A 26877-nucleotide genomic window follows, 5' to 3' on the forward strand; every position below is an offset into this window, starting at 1 on the left:
AGTTCGCGACTAGACCTGACTACAGCTGCTTCGCGCGGGCTTTATCCCCTTGTATCTTTCGAATCCGTGCGATTTCCACCCCGATGGAATTCTGGATCTCCCGGTGGAATGCAGGCCGATAGCCAGCCTTGAACAGCAATTCCAGATGGACGAAGAAGGGGGCGAGAACAACGGCTGCGAAAGATGGAATGAGAACCTCACGCGGGAAGAAAATAGGGTGGGTTGGCAGGAAACTCACCGCCGATGAGATTATCGAGCAAAGCAGGGGCACGCTTTTCCGCCAGACCGTGGCCGGCGAACTGGGCGATCCACGATCCGACATGGAGAAGGGCAGCCTGGGTTACATTGTAATCGTTTCGGGCGAAGGCAGTTGCAGTAAGCACAGAAAGGGTCAACTGGGGGGCGTAGAGAATCTGTACAAATAACGTATGAGCGCTGATCCCAGCAGTGATGTGTTTCACCTACGGCAGCTACGGGCTCCAAAGCCAGATAATACAGGAAGTACAGAGCAGCATGGATGGCCGGTACATTGAGATCGAAGACCAGGTAATCGTTGAAGACGTGGTGGACGGTCGGCACTGCAGATGGCAAAGGAATGCGGGTAGCCATCACCTGGAAAGTCCTGCAAAGCAAGCAGTAAGTACCCTCCATTCAAGGTGCTGCGCCTGCTGCGTACCATAGAAGAACTGGTACGAAGATGATATGGATGGCCACATTTACGCGATTCGAGTGATATGCACCGTAGAAAGTAAGCTATAGATCCAAACAGCATCAACAAACCTGATTCGAATTTTGGGGGGGAACACTAACCTGCTTGTTGACGTTGAACAGTGACATGGTGGTAGAGGATCAAGAAAGGGGGCCTCGGGTCTGAGTCCAAGCCATTGCCGGTTACTAGAACATCAAAACGGCGACAGTCAGGGTGCTGCTAAATTTGGGAGCAAATCTACACGTACTCTGCAGGTCCCCACGTGACGCCTCCGCATTCGTGGCGGAAGAAACTCCAGCTGAGCTTCGCATCCCTCCACATACCATGGTACGCTCGACCACCATCTGCAGAGCGTCCGACTCTCTCCCTTTGGCCGCCAGCGTCGACGATGAGGATGTAAGTGCGCCACCCGGCTTCCTGCTCAATGCTCACCACGCTGTAGACGGAACAACTATTGCAAGAACACAAGCAACAGGTCAAGCTCATATGTCGGCGCATAACATCAAATGCTGAGCCTCGGTGCTCAATTGAAAGTGGACCTTTCACTCTGCAGTGCGTTGCCTTGTGTGTGGCGCTTGGTGCTATCCTAAATGCTCACTTTCCATCCAGCTACCTCATCGCAGACAATGTCGTGTACTTTGTGATCACGGACAAGTCGTATCCTCGAAAACTTGCCTTTTCATACCTTGACGAACTATCCAAAGAGTTTGCGACGACATACGGACCCAAGGTTGAAACCGTACGGAAGCCATATGCGTTTGTGGGGTTTGGTGAGATACTTTGCCTCTCAGCGCGACGCCCATCATGACCTTCCCTGCTATAGATACGTTTATGTCGAAAACTGCACGCCTCTACCAAGATACACGGACAGCTAGCGCTGCAAATGCATCAGGCATGGACAAGCTGAACGACGAATTACAGGACGTTACGAGAATCATGACGAAGAACATGGAGGAATTGCTATGGAGAGGGGACTCACTGGACCGTGCGTGAACCCTCAGCTTACTTGCCCCAGCCTTCCCTGACGATTCTTGAACCTCAGGGATGTCCCATTTATCAACTTCCTTACGCTCGGAATCAGAAAAGTACCGTAAGGCCGCTCGCAACATTAACTTCCAAGCCATGTTACGACAATATGCCCCCCTTGGTGCAGTAGCTTTCATCCTCATAATCTTACTGTGGTGGAGGTTCTCGTAAGTGCTATGGACATTCGTGCTTGTGTAGACCATGTAGATATCTATATCCGCGTTCACTGCGATTTAATTTCCCTTTAACAACGTTAATAGTAGATCAGCAGTCAGCAAACGTCCTCGTGTGTCTGCGGCAGTGCCTTGCAAGGTTGAATGGGAAAACCGGTCTAGGGATATCTGTTTGCATCTTGATCTTATCATAGGCGCCTTGAAGAGGGGTTGAGGGTACTATAACTACTGGCCCGTCCCTTTGTTTCCCTTGATCTCCAAACGCTTTCTCGACAATGGCTTATAGGGCGCCGTCGCCGTTTGCGCCAGAAAATCAGATTTATCGCAGTCACAGTCCCGCACCTCAAGTTGCCAATTATCGCGCTCACAGCCCTGCGCCGCCTGCCGCTAATCAGATCTCGCCAGGCTCTATAACCTACACCACATCCACTGGACCTGATGGTCAACTCATCTACCATCCATTCAAGTAAGTTCATTGAAGTAGACATCGGACAAAGACTAATCATGTATGGCAGAGCTGTTCCTGCTAGGTATGCAGACTACGATCAATATTGTGTATTTCTCATGTTGATCGGCGCGATCGATGCAGTTATCAAACCCCTACCGGAATCGTGAGCGGTATTCAATGGATCCCTGCTGAAGCGACGGAGATCTTGCCTGCTGGGGCTCAACCAGCGACTGAGGTACGTTTGGCTTTTTACAACAATCTATGTATGTGTTGATCAACAGCCTCAGGAATTTGCCGCATCATGGCAGCGAGGGTATCTTTCTAAAGACGAGCAGAGGAGCCTCAAGGACTGGTGTGTATTTCCGTCTGGTCACCGATCTGCATGTATTGATTGAACATTGAAAGGCAGAAGGAAGAGGAGAAGCGACGCCGCAAAGAAGAGAAGGAAGCTGCAAAGCGCTTGAAGAACCGTGACGAGCAAGGCGAGCTTCACAAAGCTCGCGCCATGGACGCCATGGCGCGCGAACGCAGAAAGAGCTTCAATGCCGGAGGGGTCTCACCCATGGCTTTCCCCACGAGCATCTCTCCCAGTGGTGGCTACAGCAATGTTTACGCGCCTGCGCCCGCACCTGGTACTGGCGGAGTCTACGACAGGGATCGGTATAATCGCGAACGCAAATACAGCAATAGCGGCGTTGGTGGTCTCAACCAGCAATTCGGTGACCTCGACATCGACCGGGAGCGAATGGAGCAAGTGCAGTATGCAGAACGCGAGCGCAAGCTCAGTAACTCGGCCCTTGGGCGGCCTCGCAAGTACAGCTTCAACGAGCAAGAAAGACTCAGGAAGGTCAGCGGTAATATGGGCGATCGCCCGACGTATGCTGTCCCTGGGGCGTACAGCCCGGCCACGGGGGGACCATATGTCAACCCTCGGCCTTACCCCGCTGCGGGCCCTCCAGCGACGTATCCTATGTCTGGGCCGCCGTACCCAAGTGCTTCCCCCAATATGCGGCCTTCTTCTCCTTACGCTCCAGGTGGAACTATGGCCACAGGATACCCCGCACCATCTTACCCACCACCTTCCCCAAGGCCAGGGGACGCCTACCAACGATCTACAACTCCCTTCGGAGGGCCTCCTGGAGCTGGCGGGATATATCCGCAAGGCCACATACTCGCGGGTCAGCCGGTTGGCTCGGTGCAACAGCCTATACCTAGATCCAGGGCGACCACACCCATTCCTGGTGGGGCACCCGGCGGCTACCAGCCATACCCACAGTCCAATATTGGTGCTTCGCCCCGCATGCCCAACGCCATCGCATTCCCGAGTGATCAGTCTAGGCTAGAAGCACCGCAAGGGTTCTCAAGGCCGATCAATGCCGCCCAGTCCTTCACTCCCTTCGAAGCAATGAAGATTTTGGAGATGGATGATATTTTGGAACACCTGCCCAGAATGCCGCTTGTCCTGCAAACGCATGACGTTCTGCTTGAAGATTGGCTGCGCATGACGCAGGTAAGCTTACCGACTAGTAATCTGCTACCTGTGCTGAATACACTCGTCCATAGGATTTATCCCTTGCTTGGGCTGGTCGGCTTCCAGTACCTGGAAACAACAGGCCTGCGAAGCGCTCTACTCTTGCCGCGGATTTGCTCGATCTATGGAACGGGTCATTCTTCCAAGCCCGGGGTGTCGAGCTCGTCCTCTATAAAGGTCGCGAACGCCGAACTGGTCAACGCGCTGGAACAGTTGACCGCGTCCTTCCCGGATATGATGACGATGATGACTCTGACGAAACTTCCTCTTCTTCCTCCGAGTCCGATGACTCGGACGATGATCCATATGCTGGATCTCAAGGAGTGTATGGTCGGCAGGGAATGCCGCCTCCTGAGGTTATGGAAGCTAGGCGTCGACAGAAAGAGAAGAAGTTGGAGAAAAAGAGACGTCGAAAGGAAAGGAAGGCAAGGCGCAAGGCGAAGGCGAGAGACAAGAAGTATTCTCTCTATCTCACCTGCATCCCCCTGGGCGGTTCAAGTTATGGTGGCAATAACCCTATGGCCGGCCCTCCCGTTGGTGCTTTACCTGGAGGAGGTTCTTCTTACCCCGGGATGGTTGGCACTCCTTCCCCTCATCAGGGCCTTGGCATGGGCCATTACTAGACACTGTTGATATAATGATATTCACTAAATTTGCTTCATGAATCATGTCTGTACTTTCTGGGGTGTATAATCCGTAAAGCTCAAGCGAAGCGAATGGAACTTATTTACTTATGAAACGTGAAAACAGGGATTAAATTGTGCACGTAAGATAGAGTGCTCAAGGAGCGAGGAGGCGAGAGTCCTACCAACCTCGACCTCTCGCTCTATTATACGCTCCCCCACGTCCACCATTGTTGTATCCGCCATACCCTCCGGTACCGTTTGCAGCATTGGCCTGGCCTCCGTACCCTCCGTAACCGTTATTACCACCATTGCCACTCGCATTACCATATCCTCCATATCCTCCCCTACCTCCCTGCGAATTATTATAACCGCCCCCCTGCGCATTGCCATAACCGCCTCCTGCATAGTTCCCTCCACCCGACCCGCCTCTACCACGCCCGTAGTTTCCATAACTATCGCCATTGTTGTTACCGCGATACCCACCACGACTATCATAGGCGTTGCCGTGGTTTGGCGGCCCACCTCTTGAGGGCTGCCCGTAGCCGCCGTACCCCGGTTGGGGGCGTTGACCTCCATCATCCCCTCCGTAGCCGCCGTATTGAGACGTATGGGAGACTGCATTCCTTGGAGGGTAAGGCAAAGCACCGCGACCTCCCCAACCGCCAACAGCAGGGTGTCCGCGAGGTGCATAGGATCTGACGTCGTCCCGGAAGTCGTTTGCACGAGCTGGCGCATCGCGTTCCCTCCAGGCTGCACGTCCTTCGCCCCCACGCTCGAAGCCGCCCCCACGCCCCCGACCTCGTCGATAGCCGTTCCTTGTGTTCTCTAAGTCTTGTGCACTCAACTTCCGCGCCTGTAGCCTGACGCCAGGCAGAAGGACAGAGCGATGAGGAGTGAGTTGTTTCGGGAAGAAGTAGTAGACGGATAATGATTGATCGTTTTTAATGTCCGGTAGACCTTGGGTGGTCAAAGGACAATAGTAGGTCGATCCAGGAATGCATTCAGCGTTTGGTAGCACGGTTCCGCTCATCCCTTTGCTTAGTGCGGGATCGATAGGTACTGGCTGTTGTATGATGTCAATGAATGAAGTACCGTGATAGAAAAAATCGGCACCTCTTCGGTTTTCCGTTTCCCATATAGGCTTTCATAGAAAGGATAGATCGGGTGGTGATTGGAGGCAAACAGTACATTGTTGCCCCACCGGTTGCGCAGGACCTCGCTTTCCGTTAATTTAGGATAATGTATCGCCATGGTCTCTAATAGCCTTTTCTCGTCTATGAAGGGCAGCAATGCCACCCCTTGCCATGCCATTTTCTTTCCGTTCATATCGATCTGAAATTCGGTCGGATAGAAATCGAGAATGGGGGATTCCTCGTTGGTCATCAGATGTTGGAATGCTTCCGGAATGTGCTTTCGACTACAAGGCACAAAATTAAGGCGAAGAACGAAACAAAACAGGGATGTTATACATACCTAGCCGCGGGGAATACACCCATCAGCTGCTCAAAGGGTTTAGAGGGCTGCCCGGGCTCAAAGATGATGTCCATCTTGTCGACTTCTTCAAAGTCGCCAGCAAAGGGAGCAAAGTGGTAGGGGTAAAACCATTGCCACGCTGGGGTCTGTTACGCGTTCTGATTAACGCTTATAGGCATCGATGGAATGGAACGACGAACCCCTTGATAATAATAATGTAGCACCCAGCATAGGCCCTCGATGTAGCATTTTGTGATCCTTTACTTTATGGTGAGTAACAGTCCGGTCAAAGCACACAAGAGACGTACTTCTTCTTGGCTTCCTGGTCAGAGGGTTCGAAACCAAACTTCTGTTGATAATAGCGAGCCTTGTATCCCGGTTCCCAGAGTCTATGAAGGGGTGAGCCATAAAGACGGGACTGCATAGAGTGATCTGACCTGACTGTATCCTCTTGCTCTACGGTTCCGTCCGGACGCACTGTAAGGGCTAAGGGTTTCTCTGCAGGACTGTCCTCGTCGTCCGCAACCTCTATGACCTCAGGATCCTCCTCAGTCTCTCCTGGACCTTCACCGAACTTTCGTTTGGTCCCTGCGAGTTCATCGTGTGATGTGCCACTTGGCTGAGTGTCTCCGAGCGCCACTGCGCTGGCGATGAAAGCGTCTGGGTCAACGTTCACTACTTCTGCATTATGAGCAACAGGAGCATCAACGTTCATATCATCTCCGTTTACACGCGGCTCAACAGCTATCGTTTGTGTCAGGCCGGGGATTTCCTCAAACTCGGCTTCAGATGCCACAGTGGCAGTAGTTGGGGGAGCGGAAGAAGTGGGTAATGATGGGGTGGGATCAGGTGTAGACAATGGTTGTTTAGGCAATGATGATGCACTAGGCTTCACGAGTACCAGACTAGATAGTTCAGCTTTGAGTACTTCAGCCGCGCTCATATTCGCCATTCGTATTGCCGCTCGGTTAGCCACAACATCACGATTAGAGCCAGCCAAAGCTGTAGTAGCACTAGCAACATATTGCACAGACTCCACTGTTGGCTTAGCGCCTAGGCCTATTGAATCTGCATTCGCTGCAAAATCAGGTCGTTGAGGAAGAGAGGGGTGGGCGGATGATGACGGGGCAGTCGGCGCACTGGTCAAACCAAGACTCGCTGAAGGCCCCATAGAGAAGGTCTTTTTATTATTGGCTTCCTCTATCTTACGACGCTTTGCATTTTGGTCCTGTCGCTCCTCAGCTATGAACATAAACGTTAGTGATGGCCAGCAGAGATGCGGCGCTGAGACTGACTTTCGCGTCGCCGGCGGAAGATGTCGTCTTCGCGCTGTGCTAGACCCTCTAGGATTATCTCGGCGCGCTTCAGTTCCATGTGGCCATGGTTCGTCAAGTAGCCACCCATTCTAGGCAATTCCTGTTTCCATATCTTCAACAGCGTGTCGATCGCACCTTCCCGAATCTCCAGTGACGGTAGATGCGGCAAGAAGTCGTTACCGACGAAGAAGATGAGTAAAACCCAATCGTCGATAGCGCGCTCCAGATCGAATGGGAATGGCTGATTGCTGACGTTGAGCTCGACCTCAAGATATTCACGAAGAATAGCGACGTCCAGGAATATGAATGGTTTCTTCTCTGTAGGCGTTTTCTTTTTCTCCATCGGCGTCCCAGTGCACTGCGCAGCACGATGGCCTTCCTGCCCACATATGCGGCAGGCATTAGGTGCAACATCATTAGCGAATACATCCTCTCGCAGGACTCTGAAGTATGGCTCGTGTGTAGCCAGCGCCAGCATAATCAAATCCGCGTCCTGACGATCGTAAGCAAACCAGAAAACCATACGGCGAAGGTCCTTACCAAGCCGTAAATTACATGTTTCGTATTCGGGTCGTATCCGGGGTTCGTACGTTGACGTCGAATAAAATCCATGATTTTATGTTCGCCTTCTCCGGGGACTGAAGCATCGGAGATGATGACTTGCATCTGTAGAGACCTTAGTAGGGAGAACGCGGTATTTGAGATGTGGACTCACCCCGTGCCAGCCGGGATCGGTGTTGATTTTAAGGGCTACCCAGTAGCGCAACGAAGTAGCCAGAAGATCCATGAAGGGCGTTCCTGGGGTAATCGCGTTCGAGTCCCAGGGCGGAACAGTTTCGTCGGCGTCTTCCACCTTCTTCCCCATTGCTATGGGGACTATTGGTATGAGTCCCTTGGAGAGGGCAAGACCACGTACCTTCCCACAAGAGTAAAGATTCTTGACGAGCCTTCTCTTTATCTGCTGCTTCTTGGGCAGCGCGGAAACGGCGTGATCGTTGCTGATTCATTTTTGCACGAGGGGCGACACCATCTACTCCGGGACGTTAGTTTGCACCAAGGACCCGAGAGTAGCGAACTGACCAATAGCCATGAAGAGAAGTTTACGCGGGCGAATCATATTAACGACCCGTTCGGTGTACTTGAATATTTCCCCCATCATTTCTTCTTCGGTTGCGGGTGGGGGCTGTTAGGATGCGTCAATGAAATGAAAATGACGCCTGACAGAGCACGCACCTTGCCCTCTGGATGAGTACACGGATGGACCTGGAGATGCTGTTAGTACCAGATTGCATGTGGAAGCGGCAGCACTCACAATTCCATTCATATCCAAGTAGAGGTGGTCGAACTCCATGCCATTAGGGTTGGGAGTGCATATGTTGACCGGTATGGATACAGGTTCTCCGTCTTCAACTGGAATAACGGTGTCGTCCTCCTCCTCGACAGGGAATACTGGTCCACGCGTCACAATCGTCGTGGATTTCGATAGCTACGATACTCACTAATCTTTGGGTACTTCTTGCTAAGCCAACGGAAGAGCGCGGGGACACCCTAATAAGTTGTGATGAATACATGCATCAGAGCCAATTGTACAGCCAACGTGCCATGTTAAGAAAGGGAAATTAGAGTCGCGTTCTTTGCAATATTCTTGGAGTGAGGGGACCGGAATTTACGGGGTTTCTTGTTCGTGAAAGTACGACGGGACCAGAACTGAGAGCGCTAATCTGTAGAGACGACGAGGGAAAGCGTGACTGCGGCAATAGCCGCGCTGTCCACGTGCGCCTAGGCGCGCCGCCTAACCTAAATGTGGAAATGGAGGCGGCATCCCCTGTCCTCCTCCTGACAGACACACACTTTGATTGCACTTTGATCGCTTTCTTCCCATATTGGGTGTTTCACACGGATTTTCAATTCTCCAAAGATTCTCTGGAGACAAAGTAGCCGATGGATCATGTTGATGTTCACTAGTCACTAGCACTCCACATCATGGATTCAGAACGCGCGTCAACTCGAAGCGCCCATTGGTAAGGGACTTATGAACGATCCGCGCTAACTACTCGCAGGGCCAGATCCCTGGCCTTTGTCAGTGAGGTAACAACTATGTGATTGATCTTTCCAAGTATCCTTCTGCGACGCATACTCTCGTCCGCCCTATAACCTATGGCTACGGTAGTACGATGAAAGGCCTTGAAAAGGTTTTGGGATATGTCCTACAGATATCGTTGGTGTTAGCGGTGGGAGTGGGCCCCGATCAATGCGGCGACGTCGGTGAGGGTAAGACTATTGTTAGTCCGTGAGCGTGCGTGCTAGGTGGGCAATCGACTGAGGGGGTCCCGCTAGGACGGAACAACCGCCCTTCGTTGATCTAGTACTCGAATCCAGCTAGGTGCCCGGCGAGCGGGTACACGGTTGCCTTTGGGCAGCCCCATCTGATTCAAGCTTCTATGCGTGTAGGTTATGAGTTCAAGACGCGATGCGACATCCACCACTCATCTCACCTTGGACGAATCCCCGGTGCGGGAGCGGGAAGATGGCACCCTTTTTGAAAGCGGGCAGGAGCTCTGTCCCAGTAATTACTTCTGATTCCTTCCATTCACAGAATATTGACGTCTCTGTGCCAACTTTGGCGCGTTAGAGATTAACGACGAACTTACATTTTATGTTTGTAATTCACGATCCATGCCATGTTCACGTCGGTGGCATTTACGTATACTAGCATGCGAAGCGGATCTCTCTGACACGAGCATTTCACCGCCGCAAGCTCATTGGTTTGACCATGGATAACTCAGTATAAACATGTACGGCAATGGGACGGATGGTGGGTAGTCACTATAGGCGGTGTAAGGTGAAGACGTAGTAGTCAAGTCGATGTCACTCACCTCTAGATTATTTTGTAACAAACGTTGTCGATGAACGAATGAACGAACGCTGATCAGTGCCAACCGTTGAAATAAGCGCTCAGGAGGTCACGACTCTGAACGCGTCACCTGCTATACAAGTACCTGCCTCGCGATCTTCGAACATACTCCCTCTCCATCATGGTAAGCGCAAATCCGAAACAATCTTTGTACGCGTCCTGAGCCTCCTCGTACAGTTTCGCAATACCTACGATTCAGACAACACAGTCTTCTCGCCGCAAGGCCGCCTTCATCAGGTCGAGTATGCCTTGGAGGCGGTAAAGCAGGGATCTGCTGCTGTGGGTCTGCGATCGAAGACGCATTCTATTTTGCTGGCTTTGAAGGTGCGTTGTATGAGGCGTCACTGAGCTGAGATCACTGAATAGATTTGGGTATGGTGATGAAGCGTTCGACTGGAGAGCTGGCCTCGTACCAGCAGAAGATGTTCAGGATAGACGATCATGTTGGGATTGCTATTGCTGGGCTGACCTCTGATGCGCGTGTACTGAGGTAAGCTCTGCTACTTTCGAATCCCATTGCGTGAAACGATTTGTGATTCTAGCAACTTCATGCGACAACATGCCATGTCTTCACGCATGCTCTTCAATCGACCGGTGCCCGTAAACCGATTGGTCTCGGCTATTGCTGATAGTACGCCCGTTACATCTCTCTAGGACGTTGCTTGCTAACACTACTGCATTCAGAGGCCCAAGTAAACACACAAGAGTACGGTCGACGACCTTATGGTGTCGGTTTCCTTGTCATAGGACAAGACCAAACGGGTCCCCATTTATACGAGTTCTCGCCCTCGGGTAATTCATACGAATACTTCGCCATGTCCATCGGCGCGAGAAGTCAGAGCGCAAAAACGTATCTCGAGAAGCATTACAAGAGTTTCGCAGACTGTAAGCAACATCTCATCTTGCGCCGTACATTGGTGTAATGAAGATCGCTGATTTCATCTGGTTGTGATCGATTTTTGTGCTGTAGGCACTCTGGAGGAGCTGATCAAACACGGGCTGCACGCATTGCGGGAGACTTTGCAACAGGACAAAGAACTCACCATCAACAACACCTCGATCGGCATTGTCGGTCCATCAAGTGCACATGAAGAGGCCGTTCCACCCGCTGGACCATTCAGAATTCTGGAGGGGGAGAAAATCCAAGTCTTCTTAGACAGCATGGTACCCAAAGACGCGCCAGCACCCACGACAACGGCTGGCGACGAAGATGTTCAAATGGCGGAGTAAATTGTACAGCTAATAGCATTCCCTTCGATTACTGAATTCTAGTATGAACATAACATTGAGTGGTGTGCGTTGTTAAGTCGAGGCAATAAATAGGCGGCAAGTCCAAGAGATCAATATCTACGTGGGCTTCCTTCGAGTTCGGCGCAGCAACTGAGCTGCCAGTCCAGGGCGACGCAATGTCACTAAAAGATGGATGGCTGCGCTCAATAGAGCCACGCTGCCCGCTTGATGTGCAGCAGCCAGAGGCACGGGGACTAAGTACAGCAAAGTAGAAATGCCCAATAACACCTGGACGTTAGCCATGGCAAACACAACACCGGTTGCCATGCGCGCCAAAGGCGGGAGAGCAGCGCGAAGGGCTGGCTTGAATGTTTGAGCATAGAGAAGCCCTGTACTCAGATAAGTAGTGATGGCCTGAGGGTCGGTTAGAGGCCAAGAGCACGTGAAGAAGTAGCGAGTATCCTTACAAGAACGCGATGGTCGAATTGTACGGTTGTTGGATTCTCGAAGATGTTCCTCCACCAGAGGTCGGACCCATCCGCACTTTTAGCATAAGCCCGAGACATCAGCTCATCAGCGGGCGGCGCTAACCGTCCACCCATCAGAGGGAACTCGTTGTACAGCAAACCAGCATCTAAACCAGCGACGAATGCTCCTACAAGTTGTAACATGAGCGACGGTCTTTTTAACAGTAGGGCGTCAACTTACCTGACAACGCGGTGAGGAAAACCAATCCAGCCAAAGCCCACGATTGCGTTTTGAACCGGCGTACAATGGGGTTAGCCAGGACCTTCGAGATCGCTTCTGGGCTCTTGAGACCGCTCCAAGGCGCCCCGTGTGCGAACTTCCAATCCTTGATAGCGGCCATGCCAGTGCCAAACATGCCAGCATAGAGAGCGACGGCCAAGCCCAGATGGGCTGCAAGGCGGTATTGCGAGACGCGGGGTACGGCTCCAGGGGTTTCCATCAACGAGTCGTCCAAACCTGATTTCACCATGTACCATCCTAAAGCACCCTGCGCACCAATTAGCACGGCGAGGCCTGACATTCGGAGGGTTGTTTTGGTGGAAATCTTTTTGCGGATGGCGAAGTATGCGAGGGGAAGCACGAAGGTTATTCCAATAAGACGGCCAAGGACACGATGACCCCATTCCATGTAAAAGATGCTCTTAAAGTCGTTGATAGAGATAGAGTGGTTTAGCCTGATATAATTGTTAGTAGACTATGCAAGGGATATTCATAAGTTGTGTCAACTCACAATTTGAATTCAGGAGTAAGTTTATACTTGTCAAACTCGACTTGCCATTGTTCTTGTGTCAGAGGGGGTAATATTCCCGTAACGGGCTGCCATTCCGTGATACTCAGGCCAGATTCCGTGAGCCTTGTTACACCGCCGACAACTATCACGGCGAAGACTAATGTCGAAGAGAAGAGTAGCCATCTGGCAACTGGCGGTGGTGTAAGGATGGGGAGAGGGGCCTGATTGGCAGAGAAGAACCGATTTTCGAGGCTTTTGCCAATGGTTTTGGTCGGTAGCGAGAGAATTGAGTATGACCTTGAAGCATTCGCCGGAAATGTGAGCCTCGCTTTGGATGAGAGGGCTCGCCATTTCAAGGCAGAAGCCGGTCTATATGAAAGGTTAGCTAGACGAGGTGGTCGAAGTGCTGAGGCCACGGAGGGCAGCCCCCTCTTCGAGGCGGCCAAGATGCCTTGCAACATGGAAGACGACGGAGAGTTGCTTTCCGGGTCGCGCTTCCGGATTCGGACATGGATGATCGAAGGGCGCGCTGACCAATCGGAAGCGCTCTTTATGTTCACCATCACTCTACGAAGGCTCGCTCCCATCGCGCGTCAGCTGCGGCTGTACTCTTCGACAGCGGCAGAGCTCTCTGAGGGGGAGAAGCTCATACACTCAAAACTATCGGATAAATTCAAACCCACGCAACTGCAGGTGCAGGATGTCTCTGGTGTGTCGTGTGCATGCTTACAGAGAAAGTCGAGCTCACTGTTCCGTGAAGGTGGTTGCGGAGCGTTCTACGCCGTGACAATAGCCAGCAATGCCTTCAAGGGTCTCTCCACCATTAAGCAGCACCGGATGGTGACTGAGTTGCTGAAGAAGGAGATAGAGGGCATCCATGGAATTCAGGTGTGTAATTCGATATCATTCGGCTTCTTTTCATAACCTCCCCTCTGCAGATAAAAACTATACCGACAGAGTGAACTGATAGCCGCTATCTTATAATTTACACTCGTCTTGATAGATTGACCTCCTGATCTTCAAATACATGGCGCGATACAAGGCCCTCCTTCACGACAATGGCTACCCTATCTTCCACCTTCCTGTTGTCCTTGGTTTTCACATGTCCTGCTTTGATACCGTCTGTTCCTCTCCATGAACAACATGCTCTTATTCCTCCTTCACTCCGGACTACAAACTACATACTACAGCAAGTATATAAGTACTGCCTACATACCTCGACTACCAGCTTGGTTTCCCCTTGAGCTCGCAAGCCAGCCTAATCGCACCATTCTCCACTATCCTTCGAGGTAACCTGCTTTCTGTCCACTTACGCGCTACCAAAAGAATCTACGAAGTCAATACCGAGTACGAATTCTTGTCACAAAGGTCATTTAACCTCTGGGTCCATAATCACTATACTGTATCTGGTTAGTGAATGCGTGCAGTGACATGTTTCCATAGAGGCTGACAATTCGTTCCGCAGCGCTGGGTGTTCAAGTTCCCTTCTACGCCGTCTTAAGGGCGAGTACCGTTATACCGGGATGGCTCATACACTTCAGGAGTTCTACGACGACCAAATCGACGCCTGTCCCGCCGACGTACGCATGCTGTGCGAGCGTCGCAACGCAGACTGTAGCCAAACCAGAAAGTTACCCCCGGAGGTATTGATCGAGATATTTGCAATCCTAGGCTCCTTCAACTACGGGAGACATTGTCTGTATCCGCACCTAAAGTGGGTGTCTGTCACGCAGGTCTGTCGCACCTGGCGCAACATCGCGTTGAACGAGCCTTTGCTGTGGACGGATTTCGTCAACCGCGTGCACTCCAACTGGGCTCCTGAAATCTTTGCAAGGTCCAAAGCAGCCCCACTGCGCGTGTGTCTTGGAGAATTCAATGGCACCCCCGACTTCATCATCGACGAACTGGTCAAGTCACCCGAGCGAATCAAGGAGTTGGAGATCGATGCTTACGGAGGCGCGGCTCTTGTCCGCCGACTGGTCAAACCGGCTCCCATCTTGGAATCCCTTGTTATCACGTCCGACACAGGCGTGGAATTCCCTCCAAACTTCCTCGGAGGAGTGGCACCTCGATTACGCTCCGTCAGGTGCTGGGTGCTCCCAGCAGAAGCGGACTGGCTAGCAAACTTAAGGTCCCTGAATCACTCCGGGCTGTTGCCTACCCATGCAAGTTGGTTATCGAAACTAACGTCCCTGCATCTTGGGCGATATGCAACCCAGCTCTCTAAGAGCGTCGACGGCATGTTCTCAATCTTGGAGAACGCACCGCTGTTGCACCAGCTGACCTTCACTACTTCTTCCCATATGGGTGACGCACCCCGCACCCGTTCAACACCGCTCCGCCTCCGCTACCTATGCGACATTACTGCCTACTTGGAGGCCAAACCGGGGATGGCCATAATATTCGATCAACTCCAAGTGGATAACATAGAGCGACTCCGCACGTTCTGGCCCCGCCGATTTGAAGACAGCACCATGCTGGAGCATGTGCGCAACTTCTTCGACAGGTGCTATCACGGAGATACCTTACAGTACTCTGCACATGAACTGGAAAAACGTAGGTATATTTGTTGGACAGAACCGGGGCAAGAATTCCAGGACAGAACTCGAAAGTCTTATACTCGGTATTAAGATCCATGAAGAAAATCCACAGTTTATGTTATCCGTTACAAATTTCGATTTTCCTATATTTTCGTACCCACTCGACTCCCGAATTCTCTCTCTCTGACATTCTACAATACTTAGCATACAACTCATCAAGGATTATTATTATTAGTATTGCCCAAGGTCATGTCTGCTACAAGTCCATAGCAGCGCGGTTCTACAGAACCTGCAGTGAGTAATCATACCATTGCTCCGCTCTCACCCCGTTGAAGAGTCGGAGTCTCCCAAGATTGTGGCAGCCTGAAACGCAAGCAGAACATGATCTGAACATCCGAGAGCCTCCGAGAGTATGCGTCACAGGAAGGACATCCTGAGACTGGGCCGCAGGGAGTCAGGGACATACCACCCTTGCAAATCCCCGCGCATGGCCTCAATTAATTTAACAATAACAACCGTCTTCGAATTCCAGAAAGCTGTCTTCCAGTGGATCATGGGTTTGGGGGGTCTAGCAGTCGTGAAATGGGAGGTACGTACGTCTACTGGTAACCCGAGGTCTCCGGATGGCGAAAGAACCGCGAGTATCGACTGTCGACGAAATCACTGTAATCATGAACTTCAACCAAGAAGTAACTATTATGATCGGTACCCAACGTGGCTTTCACCCTTGGGGGTTCTATGCCCTGTATTAAGTTCCGTAAACTACCCTTCGATGCCATGTACATGATGGAAATCACTAAACTCATGGGTAGGTATTACGTGCGAGGCACTACCACCTTCTGTAGAGTATACATATTTCATAGAAGACATTAGTCTCACCGCCACCATCAGTTTACTGCTGCCGATGCACGGATGTTACGAAACATGCTATGCTTGCCCACAAATGTTTAAACCCTCAAACGCCAGGCGAGCGCTTTGCGTTCAAACATCGGATCTCGTGCGTTCTCGAATCTCTAAGTTGCGATTTATTCCCATTTGCTTACCGTACACCCAGACACTCTATCATATTTCCCGAAAGTACCCAAAGATGATGTGATTATCGCGCGCGAGACTGCGGGCCCGCTTAGTTTCGTTTCAGCGTTTCACCAAGCGGAGCAGCGAGATTGCGTCCCGTGAATAGATGCTTCGAGCCGGATCGTCCAACACCTTCACGAGCCATGATAAGTCAAGAGCAGATGATATCATGATCATCCTCAGCACTCACCTCAGTCCATGTGAATGCCTTTTTCAACAAGACAAAAAACCGCTTATCCGCCTGCGAATGCAAGACGATGGTCAGTGATACTGTGTACGTATATGGCCCCGGGCCGATCTACTGACTTTGCGCCGTTTCTTGTAACAGAACAGTATTTCGGTGCTAGTGTCCGATAGATCGGTGAGGGTCTTGACAAGCAGAGGGAAGGCAGGCTCGAAGTAGACACAGTCCGCTGCGAGAATGATGTCGGGCTTGGGTATTGATTCCGGTATGGGTAATCCCCTGATCGAGAGGAAAGTGCACATCTTAGGGGATATAGTCCCGTAAAGAGCGGAAGATTAGGCCTGACCAGTCAAGCTCGGCAACGGTGACCTCTTGCGATAGATCGTTGAGGATTACGTTGCGCCGCATGATGTCGAGCAAGGGCCTAGCAGGGAAACATATGGAGATCAGGCTCAAGCGTCATCTCAGCATCCGAAACGAGCAAATGGACAAACGCTTGGTCCGTGATCCAAACATGCCCCCCCAGGATGGCCGCAGCAAGACCGACGAGACCTGTGCCACTACCCAACTCGAGGATAGTCTTACCCTTGAGGAAATCGCTGCCTTTCTCAATCAGATAGTCTGCTAGAACCTGGAGGATATCACGAATCAGCACCATTTCATCAAGAACTGTGATCCTACAGGTTACCTGTCCTGCCGGCCAGGCCACACCACCACATCCTTCCCTCGCCGAAATAGCTAATGTGAGAACGATCTCTGGAGTATCACTTCTTTGGCCCAGTGGAAGCTTGATGAGATCGTTTTGGACCGAATATTGCTGTTCTGGGAGCATTGAGTATGATTGTACCACAGTACTATCAGAAGATTCGATTCCCATGTAGTGTCGCAAGGGGTCCCGAATATCCAAATCCTCCTCGAGAGCAAGCCCATGCAGAGGATTATCTGCAACTTGTGTCTCAACCCGGGCACCCATGGAGTATGAAACACGAAAGCAAAAATCGATCACGCGGTTCCTCAAGACTTTGTATACTCAGCTATACTGATCCCATACTTCTCCATCAGGTGCATTGGCCGGTCCCCGCTCTCACAGCCCACCACCATCAGATCTCGTATGGCTCACGATCCGGTACATATAACCCATGTGCATCCCCAGCAATTTACCACCTCGCGATACCCCCCAACTCTCACACCTGCAGGATGTCACTCAGGCATTGCCCATCGACCCGCGTTCAGGGCCCTAGAGAGTCCCGTCGCAGTACGAGGACGAGCAGCGATTACAGCGAGACCGACGCTGGTACCCTACAGCTGTGGAGGTCATTATCCGTCGGGTCTTCATCGACCTCTTCCTCGGAGAGTTCAGAAGATTCGCAGAGGTGAGGATGCTCCGTTATGATACGAAGCTAAACTTTAAGCTAATCTACTGTCAGCTTTGGCTCAGAATGCTCACTGCAGCGCAGACACCATATTAAACGGCGTCAGAGACGGCTGAGACCACTCCCATCACCACCCTCGCCGCCACCGCCGCCACCTGAATCGCGAGCACCTGGCCGCTTCATACCACCCTCGCCAACTGCAAAGATAAGGAGACTACCCGTGCCACCATTACCTATATCAGCATTTCCCGCCGTGTCTCCAACGAGATGCTCATCGCCCATACCATCTTCACCGATGTCACCACCACCCTTACCCGACGATGTACGCCGATGGTCTCCGATACAGATTGATTGGGATGCAGTCATGGAGGAGGTGCTTGAACGCCTATAACGAATGTCTGCAACGATTTTCGGACATAACTAAAATGGACACCATTACGATTATCCACTGTAGCTTTTACACGACTCTGATGTGTTCACTAGAATTATTTGGTAACTTATTCTGTATTTTCCGTACATTTGCGATAAGAAGCCCCTGAGGCAGAGGCAAGGGGTGGAATTTGCCGTCAAACATGTTCCAACTTCCGACAAGCGGTCCCGGTCCTCTTCAACATCCTTCCTAACGGTCGTACGGTCGCAAGTCGCTGTTTCACCATGAACGATTTGCATGAAGCTGTTTTTCGGTGGTACGCTCTACCTCAGTTGTGACTTGCCGGCTTTGCCTCACATTCCGATATTAGGCCCTCCACTGATGTCTCTGATGTGATCGTGACAGGGACTTTCGACCAGGTAAGCTACTATCATTTTGCTTCCGCTGTCGTAGCAACTAGCTCTGATCATGAATTTCAAATGTTGCCCGACGACAGTGGTCGTCAACAGTTCATCTTGCACGAACAGCGACTGGTTTCGAAGGTGTTGTCAAAGTTCCTTGGGGGCAGCGAATTCCCTACAAGTTCGTGGTTGATGGCGTCTGGAGGGTGGAGGATGGTCACCCGACTGAACGAGATGCCATAGGCAATGTCAATAATGTCTACATTTCACCTTCCAAGCCGGTCGCTGCACCCACGCCTGCTCAAAATGGCTCGGCGGTCAACGGTGTGCCCAATGGCGCACCCTCTCAGATAAGCAAGGCCCCACTAGTGCTAGAATCGACTCCTGCAACACCGGATGTTGCTGAGGTCGAACCTGCTGGGGCTGCGTCTCAATCAGAGACCACGCAACCTACTGGGGAGCCCGAGTCGCTAGCGCCAAAGGTCCCAGTCGAGATACCTGCGGCGAACGGCGTTGTACCTTCGCTTCCTATTTCGGTACCACCACCAACCGTTCCCATCCCTGCGGATACATCCTCTACCGCCCAACCCACCGTAGAGCCTTCCACACATACACCAGTGGATCCCCAGGTGTCATCCCCTGCAAAGTCGTCTTCTACCCCGAAGCCTGTCCCAGCTGTACCCACCAAGGTAGATACGCCCTCCCTAGAAGCCTCCACGCACACACCGGTGGTTATCGCAGCAGATGCTCCTGCAGAAGTCACTCCAAGTGCTTCCAATGGGACTGCTACACCCACGCTGACCACAGAAGGTGTACCCTCAAAGGCAACTCCCGAGCCTAGTCCAGATGTCGCTCCATCCCAAGAACCTAATGGAAAGACAGCAACTGAAGCACCCCCTGCGGAGAAGACGGCCACAGATCCTGTTTCGCCTACGAGTACCGCGGTAGAGCCAGCCACCGACGTGGAGAAAACTGTCGTTCCACCTGCACCTACGACACCCCCTCCAAGTGCTCCTACGACTCCGTCGAAAAAGGGCCATCAGCGCTTCCCTTCGTTCCCCGGTTCATCGTCTCGTTCATCGGTTAGTGACTCGCCTACGTCCTCCAAGTACAGCACCACCCCACGAAAGAAGAAGGATTCCTTCTTCAGGAGAGTGTCCTCCATCTTCCACCACAAGGACAAGGACAAGGAAGCTAGCAAGCAGAATGGGCACTAAGGATTCTTAGCATCCTTCACTCTTATAGACTCTCTCGCTGACACCTCTCCCGTCATGACTTTTATGCCTCGGTTTTGCTTATGCCCTCGTACGATCTTTACCACACATAGAGTTTACCATTTCTTGCCGCTGCGTCTTTGCTTCCATGCCAGTGCTTAATCGATACCACTCTGACTGCCCTGTCTATTACGTAGGATCTTCGTGTATGTTACTTCAGGCTTTTCGTCCGTATTCTACTACACTTCTGAGTCGTTCAAGGCCCATCTACTCATACAGTCGTGCCTCCTCGCTGGCCTGACGTCTTCCAGCTGATGCTATCCAAATATGTCAAGTACGATGCCTATTGAAGATGAGAGTTAGTATGGAGTGGGGAGGAGATACAGTTAACTCACCCGCGGCAATCGTCTCTCCTCCACGTCTAATCAAAACCCGGCCCATATCTCTGTTCGCCGAGAACGTTTCCAGGGGAATAGGACGTGCTGTAACAGAAGGCCCTGTCGCCGTCGTCCGAAGCGTAATCTGTACCTCTGCCGGTGTTCCCTTAGTCAAAACTCTGCGGACACGTCGGGTAGGTTAATACTAGTCTAACGTCGGAGCAGAATGCGAGGAATGGAACCGCCTACACACCTGGGATTTTTCTTGACCACATTCCCCGATGCCCGATCTACCGTAGCTAATAATCGGGAGACAGTGGCAGGTTGATCTCGGGAGTGATGGAACAGCTCAACCTAACGTATGGGTCAATGAGCAGAATGATGATGAACCGAGCCGTGTGAACCACAAACAGATGCGCCAGCCGTGATGGGGACCTGTATGTCAAAGACAATGATGCGCGCAGTGAAGATGGTGGCCAGGGGTACAGGAGCGTTCGGTGGACATAGTACGCTGCCGATATTAAGGTGGAGGGGGTCCACGGCCGTCATGTATATCGTGACATTGTCCCCAGCCGCAGCCCATGGTTTGGGTTCCTCCTCAACAAATATTTCTGCAAAAATGTGTCAGAGTTGCAAGAGACACGTACGACACTGAGGACCAACGTTTCACTACCCCTGTCTCGTCTCCTGGCAGTATTTGAAGCTTTTCCCCGACTTGTACGACACCAGCACATATCCTCCCGGAGATACCTGTTGTAGAACCTGTGCCTTTGAATACATTCGCGATAGGTATACGCAACGGAGCCGCAATATCTCGCCTCGGGGGTTCCAGAACGTCTAAATATAGCTGTCAAGCGGAATGTCGACCAATCAACGCAAGAACTCACCCAACAAATCAACCAACGTAGGCCCGGTGTACCACTGCTTGAGGAGCTTGCCATCATCGCCACCAAGTGAAACTAAATTGACTCCCTGAACAGCGCCGACCGGAACGTACTTGGTTTTTGACGGCTGGAACCCAGATTGAACTAGGAATGGGCGCAGAAGACTACAAATGTCGTCATATCGATCCTTATCCCATTGTACCTAAAGGGACATGAGGCTTGTGCTGAAGGGGGATTCATCGGTTCAACCGACCATATCAAGTTTGTTGATGGCTACTATCACTTGTGAGACGCCGAGACTTCTCACAAGAAGTAGATGTTCTCGAGTTTGACCACCTCTGTCAAAGCCGGCTTCGAACTCGCCCGTAGAGGCATCGACGACCAGCAAGGCGCAATCTGCCTGAGACGCCCCCGAAATCATATTCGGGATGAAGTCCTTGTGCCCGGGTGCATCCAGGATGGTGACTTGCCGGTGAGGTGTAGTTAGAGATTGCAACGCAATGTCCATAGTAATTCCTCTGAGCAGTCGTCAGTTATAGGCCAGGAAAGAAGGTCCCAATCTACCTTTCCCTTTCCTCCGTCGTGCCATCGAGTCCCCAGGCCCAGCTGAAGCTACTCTTGCCAACTTTGCTACTACCACGCTCGTTCGCGGTACGTGTCTTTTCATCTAAACGACCTAGTTCGTACAATAATCTCCCCATGAGAGTCGACTTGCCAGCATCGACATGGCCTACAAAATCAGCGCTATCGTTAATCTGTGCGTCGAAAGCTCATACCGATTACAACAAGGCTTACGCCCTTCTTGACATTCTCTGCATCCAGGGCCTTCTTGGCTTCCTCAAGTAATTTCTCCCGTGCGAAACTCATCTTTGGAGGTTCCTCCGCAACGGACGGTCCTTCATCTTTGGGACCCAGGTTCAAACCCGACAGGTCAAGCTGCCGCTGATCAACTCCTGCTCCTCGCAGAGGGGTCGATGTACCAGATGTTTTCCTGGGCGTACCAACGCCCTTTCGAGGTCCTTTCGCTGGTGACCCAGCACGCGAAGCTTGTGCAGAGCCCACTCCTGGCATCCTCGAAGACATCTTCGCAGCCTTTTCGCGTTCTCTAGCGGCTAAAGATACATGTGAGCATACAAATAATAAATATAAGTGTCCAAGCGGAAGCAAATTAAGCAACATCGACAGATGAACGGGATTTAACAGAATGGCGGGACGATTCAGAGCCTTTGCCCAGCGAGGTTCCCTTGCGAGCGTTGAAGACGATGTCATCGGGGCTGGGCTCATTGAACGCGAAACCGAAAGGCACAGCGAGTTCAGGAACCGGTGATAAATAGTGCTTCCGGCGTGACCGATGAGCATCTTCCACTTCCTCTCCGTCAATACCCCCAGAGTGCTTCTTCTCTTTATGCCTTCGATGTGGTTTGTCTTTAGCAGTTTCTTGAGTTTCATGGACAAGGAGAGAGCCAAAGGCCGAAGGCGACGCACGAGCTTGAGAGGATTTCCCCTTGAACAAAGGGGACACAATTGGAGGTGCTGCAACAGGCTCTACAGGAGACGGCTGAGTGTGCTTTTCCTGCGCTCTGCGGATTTTCATCGCGAGCTTAGACTGTTTTGCGTCCCCTGAGTCAACAGACCTAGTTGCTTCGAAAGGGACAACTCGAAGGGCGGGCACGACATGAGGTCGACTCGGATCCGTCAAGCTAAACAGGGACTGATACGACGTCGTGATGGCAGTCGTAGCAGTCGGTCCATTGGCCGTGGGAGTCAGAATCTCGGTATGGTCCTTTGGCAACAAAGCCAACGCCTTCTTAGTAGATAGTTTTACCAGAGACTCTGCTGCGCTTGGTACCATAGAAGAGCCAGCCTTAGCCTTAGCCTGAGCGAGAAGGGCCAGCTTAGATGGAGGTCGAGATGTCGAGGATTTGTTCTCGACAGGAGGCGGTATCATACGCGGACTTTGGGTAGGAGTTCTTGCAGGAGGGTCATTTGCGATCGGAGAGGGCTTTTGTGTTGCTGACTTGTCCAGAGTCTCGAGAGCTATAGCAGCATCAATAGCCCTGTTGATGACTGACGAATGGATAGAAGACTCTGGGGACAGCGGAGCGCCCTCCGCACCTTGAGAAGGGGCAGTAGAACTTGGCGGACGAATAGATTGCGAATTCGGGCGGAGGACGGGGAAAGTACGAATCGATCCTGAGAGTATGGTGGTAGAGGAGCTTGACGCGTCGCTTTTGGCCGCGCTGATCTTACTGGCTCTAGAACTGGCCAACGCAGCCAATTTGGATTGCTTTGGGGGTGCTGACACGGTTGGTTGCCGGCTGGGTATAGAGCTGAAATCGGGTATATCTGGGATGTTTTCAAGCGGCGGTAATGAAACGCTCGGAGGATTAGGCGGTGAAGGTTCTGCTGTTCGTGTACCAGACGAAGGCATGGAAGGAGGTGGCTCGTACTTCGAAAGTCTGTAAACAGCGGAATCGGAGGGAGACAAGGGGATTAAGTTTGGGTCAATTGTAGTCACATCCCGGCCTATGAAGGGAGAATGAGCACGAGGAGATATACCAGAGAATTTTATGTACCTTCAATGATCTCTCCGTAGGAGGTAGATGGGGTCTCCGACGCGGGGCGTGGTACGTGTAGAGGGGATGGTGTGGCAGCCTGCTTGCGGAGGGGCCAGGCAGGAGAGGGTTCAGTACGTTCAGTGCGCTCAGAAATGGTAGATAATCGATAACCAGCGCTGACGTCCTGTTGAATTGATGATTGCGAATCATCCCCTACGTTCTCCCGATATTGCTGCTGCGCGAGGACAATCAAAGGGATTCGGGGACGCTCGCCTCCTTGGTAGTTGGCATGCAGGTATGTTGGCGAGATGGTCCCATCGTCTGGCGGTAAGGGAGGCAGATCCTTGCCTGATCCAATCGTAAGCGTTCGCCGATGTATGACTTTGTGGAGGGAGGGAACGTCGAAAGATGAATGCACCTTCGCTTTACAGCCAGGGACGCCATTCTGATCCCCGTTCACACCAAGTAGTGAAGTAAAGGACGCGAAGTATAAATTATCCAGGTCTACGCTTACCTTTGCGATCACGGGCCTGAGCCCTACGGTCTTTCTCCTCTGCAACAACAATCAACATTCAGCAGAAACGCAAGCGTAGAGAAGGAAGTCGTACCAAACACCCAGTTAACTCCTTGGTGGACATCAAAAAAACGGTCCCAAAGGGCCATCTTTAGGTCCTTGTCGGAAATGCCGCAATCATATTCATCGCCCACGATGTTTCTAACTTGCTCTAGGGCATCGTTCATTTGCGCTGCATGGCCTTCAGTCAAGACATCGCGTACGGGGATTGCGTTGCTAACCTTCCTGTTCTGGGGTCATATCGTATTCCCCTCCATCGTCGATGGCCTCGTCGTCAAGTTCATCTAGCGACGCACACGATGAGGGGGTAGAGGCAGCACAACCAGGAAGTAAACGCACTCTCGATGTTTATATTCCTTATATCTCTGTGCCGAGACATGCTACTAAGCGATATGAACTTGGAAGTTGGAGCGATCTGAACGTGCAGCTTGAAAGTTGAAGTCACCCAATTAGAACTTCGGCGATTAGATAACTCAGGGTCAGGTGATTCCACAATAAATCCAAACACGACCTTTTCCTGCAGAATCCAGACGCGTTCGGCGCCCAGCATATCTTTTCCCTATTTTCTTTTCTCTACATACACATTTCGACAATGCTAGGAGCTCTTCGCACTGCTGCTGTTTCTCGTGTCGCCGTCCGGGTACGTGCACCCTTGTATGATACAGTGCGTTGGTTAAAGAAGCACAGACATTCGCGACCAGTCGCCCTCACGCCTCTGATGTCTCGAAATTGATACTCATTGGGCATTTGGGAAGGGACCCGGAGGTGCGCCTCACGAAGACGGACAAGGAGTTTGTCGTGTACGTGGCCTAGCCCCTTCTTCAGACCCACGCGCGTCGAATTTATGCCATCATTTCGCAGATACACCGTTGCAACACAAAACTATCCTCCCCCGCCCCCAGGCCCGGATGGAGGTGAGCATTCCAGTGACTTTGGGCTTGAACCGGAAATTCAACGATTATAGAGCGCATGCCATCGAAGAGCACCTGGCACAGGATCATGTCATTCTCCGATAATGCCAACAAGTTCCTGCGCAATATGAAGAAAGGCTCAAAGGTCTACGTCGAAGCGAACTTCGAGCTTCGTGAACCCGAGCCAGATGCAGACCCTTCTACACCGCAGGGCCAGCGCCAAATCTTCTTGCGACACGGTATGTCTACGTCTCTCCCTGCTCACCTGCTTTCCCCCTTTTCTCATGAGATTGCAGAGAACCTGAGGGTGCTTAACCAGCCCAAGTCGGACCCATCAGAACCCCAGGAGACAATCTTGTAGTCGCATCTATATATATTTTAATGGCTCTCCCATCCCTCCATATACTTATGATTAAGATTCCGTAACTCGCGAGCACTCCTGTACCTAGGCTAAAGATCGTTCTTGATAATCCCCTCTCATGCCATGGCGAACGTCCCCGTTTCGTCGCGATGCTCATCGCGGTGTTGTTCGTACGGTGACTCCGCGCGTCTGAACTCACTGCCTCCAACCGTAGAGGGGTCCCATTCCTATTTGTGAAGGGATTTGAGGATGGCGGCGGGTGACATGGCGGCGAATCTACTCACATGGCTCTCGCGGTTGGGAACCGAAGGGATAGGCATCGAAGGTCCCGACGCAGAACCGCTGTTTCGCATGATTTTGTTTAAATAGTCTCGGACGGTATTTACAACCAGCTGAAGGGGCGAAAGGTGAGAGTGTGTCACGAGGAGCCTGGTTGGGAAGACTCACATGGTGGTCGTCCTGCGATGAGCCCGAATAGCAAGCTACAACAGCAATTGGACAGCAATGCGCATTCTGGGAAGAGCGTCGCTTGGATTTCACATACAAGAGATTCTAAACGACGCACCTCCAGCCATATAGGAAAAGCTACATCTCGTCAATGGTTCGTTTCGGGACGCAAGCAAGTAGATGAACACACCTCCACCGTGAATCCGATATTCCGCGCCCTGTATACCCAGCTGCTTTGGTGTTTTTCCCATCGCACCCATCCCCTTCTCCACATAGTAGCTCGAGTGGCCCGTTCGTTTTACGCAGTTGATCATCCCCTCGACGCACGCCCAACTATCGAGGCTGACATCACCGATTCCTGACTCATGGCCCAGATCTCCTACAGTGCACGAAAACAGCGTATGTCCAGCAATGGTTTGTATGGATATCACCATCCCCTTGCCCTTGTTGTGACGAGAGGACCCGCGGAACCTTTTTCTTATTGAGAGACCCTAGAAGTTGCATTGGTTCGTTGGGTTAAGTAAGAGCGAATGAAAGACCCACAAGTGTAACTGCGTCGGACGCGGAGAAAGATGGAAAACGGTAGCTGTATTCGTCGGCCAGCACCTGCGTAGCGATTTCTGCGTCCGTTGGTGGCATATTTTCCAAGCGGCTGAACATATGGGTGGAAGAGACTTCGAAGTAAGGGCTGAACCCGCTCAGGGATTTATAGCAGTTAGTCGTGAGGCAGGATTATGTACAAGAACGAAGAACTGATGCGCGGCGGGCAGCCTTCGCAGCTTATTGCGGGAGGAAGAATTCAAGAAACAATATAATAGACAGCGTGTAAAGTTGGCCAGGCCACGAGCTGGCGCAATGAGGCCGGACATGGGCGTTGGTGACAAAGCTTCTTACCGCCGTCGTTC

At 51.7% G+C, this 26877-nt stretch overlaps 14 protein-coding genes across 14 annotated transcripts; 8 read left to right on the forward strand and 6 right to left on the reverse strand.

Moving 5' to 3' along the window:
* Positions 1 to 19: 19 nt before the first annotated feature.
* On the reverse strand, positions 20 to 837 carry PC9H_005306 (uncharacterized protein; the record flags this gene model as incomplete). Its single annotated transcript, XM_036774881.1, has 5 exons — positions 20 to 174; positions 239 to 413; positions 466 to 622; positions 677 to 753; positions 811 to 837. The coding sequence occupies 5 exons, from the start codon at positions 835 to 837 to the stop codon at positions 20 to 22; spliced, it is 591 nt and encodes a 196-aa protein (XP_036633383.1).
* A 196-nt stretch (positions 838 to 1033) lies between these two features.
* Positions 1034 to 1906, forward strand: SEC22 (SNAP receptor; the record flags this gene model as incomplete). The annotated part of the gene is made up of 5 exons (XM_036774882.1): positions 1034 to 1105; positions 1152 to 1261; positions 1319 to 1479; positions 1533 to 1694; positions 1752 to 1906. 5 exons carry the CDS (start codon positions 1034 to 1036, stop codon positions 1904 to 1906), a joined length of 660 nt encoding a protein of 219 aa, XP_036633384.1.
* Positions 1907 to 2183: 277 nt separating this feature from the next.
* PC9H_005308 (uncharacterized protein) lies at positions 2184 to 4510 on the forward strand (the record flags this gene model as incomplete). The annotated part of the gene is made up of 6 exons (XM_036774883.1): positions 2184 to 2374; positions 2498 to 2591; positions 2644 to 2708; positions 2762 to 3866; positions 3920 to 4344; positions 4387 to 4510. The coding sequence occupies 6 exons, from the start codon at positions 2184 to 2186 to the stop codon at positions 4508 to 4510; spliced, it is 2004 nt and encodes a 667-aa protein (XP_036633385.1).
* Positions 4511 to 4691: 181 nt separating this feature from the next.
* On the reverse strand, positions 4692 to 9252 carry RAT1 (5'-3' exoribonuclease 2; the record flags this gene model as incomplete). Its single annotated transcript, XM_036774884.1, has 15 exons — positions 4692 to 5576; positions 5627 to 5930; positions 5987 to 6132; positions 6187 to 6244; positions 6295 to 6375; positions 6424 to 7228; positions 7282 to 7795; positions 7843 to 7968; positions 8018 to 8169; positions 8219 to 8332; positions 8383 to 8485; positions 8536 to 8565; positions 8615 to 8751; positions 8802 to 8850; positions 9154 to 9252. The coding sequence occupies 15 exons, from the start codon at positions 9250 to 9252 to the stop codon at positions 4692 to 4694; spliced, it is 3603 nt and encodes a 1200-aa protein (XP_036633386.1).
* Positions 9253 to 10337: 1085 nt separating this feature from the next.
* PC9H_005310 (uncharacterized protein) lies at positions 10338 to 11446 on the forward strand (the record flags this gene model as incomplete). The annotated part of the gene is made up of 6 exons (XM_036774885.1): positions 10338 to 10340; positions 10394 to 10540; positions 10603 to 10706; positions 10759 to 10847; positions 10901 to 11101; positions 11187 to 11446. The coding sequence occupies 6 exons, from the start codon at positions 10338 to 10340 to the stop codon at positions 11444 to 11446; spliced, it is 804 nt and encodes a 267-aa protein (XP_036633387.1).
* Positions 11447 to 11563: 117 nt separating this feature from the next.
* COX15 (Cytochrome c oxidase assembly protein cox15) lies at positions 11564 to 13055 on the reverse strand (the record flags this gene model as incomplete). The annotated part of the gene is made up of 5 exons (XM_036774886.1): positions 11564 to 11860; positions 11914 to 12101; positions 12155 to 12648; positions 12705 to 12925; positions 13002 to 13055. The coding sequence occupies 5 exons, from the start codon at positions 13053 to 13055 to the stop codon at positions 11564 to 11566; spliced, it is 1254 nt and encodes a 417-aa protein (XP_036633388.1).
* Positions 13056 to 13163: 108 nt separating this feature from the next.
* On the forward strand, positions 13164 to 13628 carry PC9H_005312 (uncharacterized protein; the record flags this gene model as incomplete). Its single annotated transcript, XM_036774887.1, has 1 exon — positions 13164 to 13628. One exon carries the CDS (start codon positions 13164 to 13166, stop codon positions 13626 to 13628), a length of 465 nt encoding a protein of 154 aa, XP_036633389.1.
* Positions 13629 to 14227: 599 nt separating this feature from the next.
* On the forward strand, positions 14228 to 15334 carry PC9H_005313 (uncharacterized protein; the record flags this gene model as incomplete). Its single annotated transcript, XM_036774888.1, has 1 exon — positions 14228 to 15334. The coding sequence occupies one exon, from the start codon at positions 14228 to 14230 to the stop codon at positions 15332 to 15334; it is 1107 nt and encodes a 368-aa protein (XP_036633390.1).
* A 1044-nt stretch (positions 15335 to 16378) lies between these two features.
* Positions 16379 to 17475, reverse strand: PC9H_005314 (uncharacterized protein; the record flags this gene model as incomplete). The annotated part of the gene is made up of 6 exons (XM_036774889.1): positions 16379 to 16450; positions 16509 to 16559; positions 16625 to 16781; positions 16849 to 16926; positions 16997 to 17133; positions 17191 to 17475. 6 exons carry the CDS (start codon positions 17473 to 17475, stop codon positions 16379 to 16381), a joined length of 780 nt encoding a protein of 259 aa, XP_036633391.1.
* Positions 17476 to 17699: 224 nt separating this feature from the next.
* Positions 17700 to 18266, forward strand: PC9H_005315 (uncharacterized protein; the record flags this gene model as incomplete). The annotated part of the gene is made up of 2 exons (XM_036774890.1): positions 17700 to 17875; positions 17930 to 18266. 2 exons carry the CDS (start codon positions 17700 to 17702, stop codon positions 18264 to 18266), a joined length of 513 nt encoding a protein of 170 aa, XP_036633392.1.
* Positions 18267 to 18529: 263 nt separating this feature from the next.
* Positions 18530 to 19863, forward strand: PC9H_005316 (uncharacterized protein; the record flags this gene model as incomplete). Its single annotated transcript, XM_036774891.1, has 3 exons — positions 18530 to 18561; positions 18616 to 18664; positions 18742 to 19863. The coding sequence occupies 3 exons, from the start codon at positions 18530 to 18532 to the stop codon at positions 19861 to 19863; spliced, it is 1203 nt and encodes a 400-aa protein (XP_036633393.1).
* Positions 19864 to 20190: 327 nt separating this feature from the next.
* Positions 20191 to 24803, reverse strand: HBS1 (Hsp70 suppressor, GTPase facilitates ribosomal subunit dissociation; the record flags this gene model as incomplete). Its single annotated transcript, XM_036774892.1, has 14 exons — positions 20191 to 20416; positions 20491 to 20591; positions 20649 to 20848; positions 20901 to 21074; positions 21125 to 21323; positions 21375 to 21639; positions 21686 to 21851; positions 21898 to 22233; positions 22313 to 23647; positions 23698 to 24027; positions 24194 to 24232; positions 24288 to 24425; positions 24475 to 24537; positions 24593 to 24803. 14 exons carry the CDS (start codon positions 24801 to 24803, stop codon positions 20191 to 20193), a joined length of 3783 nt encoding a protein of 1260 aa, XP_036633394.1.
* Positions 24804 to 24845: 42 nt separating this feature from the next.
* Positions 24846 to 25525, forward strand: PC9H_005318 (uncharacterized protein; the record flags this gene model as incomplete). Its single annotated transcript, XM_036774893.1, has 5 exons — positions 24846 to 24893; positions 24941 to 25053; positions 25115 to 25167; positions 25218 to 25403; positions 25461 to 25525. 5 exons carry the CDS (start codon positions 24846 to 24848, stop codon positions 25523 to 25525), a joined length of 465 nt encoding a protein of 154 aa, XP_036633395.1.
* Positions 25526 to 25752: 227 nt separating this feature from the next.
* On the reverse strand, positions 25753 to 26632 carry PC9H_005319 (uncharacterized protein; the record flags this gene model as incomplete). The annotated part of the gene is made up of 5 exons (XM_036774894.1): positions 25753 to 25917; positions 25973 to 26038; positions 26091 to 26110; positions 26163 to 26463; positions 26516 to 26632. 5 exons carry the CDS (start codon positions 26630 to 26632, stop codon positions 25753 to 25755), a joined length of 669 nt encoding a protein of 222 aa, XP_036633396.1.
* Between the last annotated feature and the right edge of the window lie 245 nt (positions 26633 to 26877).

This window comes from Pleurotus ostreatus (assembly GCF_014466165.1).
Source record: "Pleurotus ostreatus strain PC9 chromosome Unknown scaffold_3, whole genome shotgun sequence".
Classification (NCBI taxonomy): Eukaryota; Fungi; Basidiomycota; class Agaricomycetes; order Agaricales; family Pleurotaceae; genus Pleurotus; species Pleurotus ostreatus.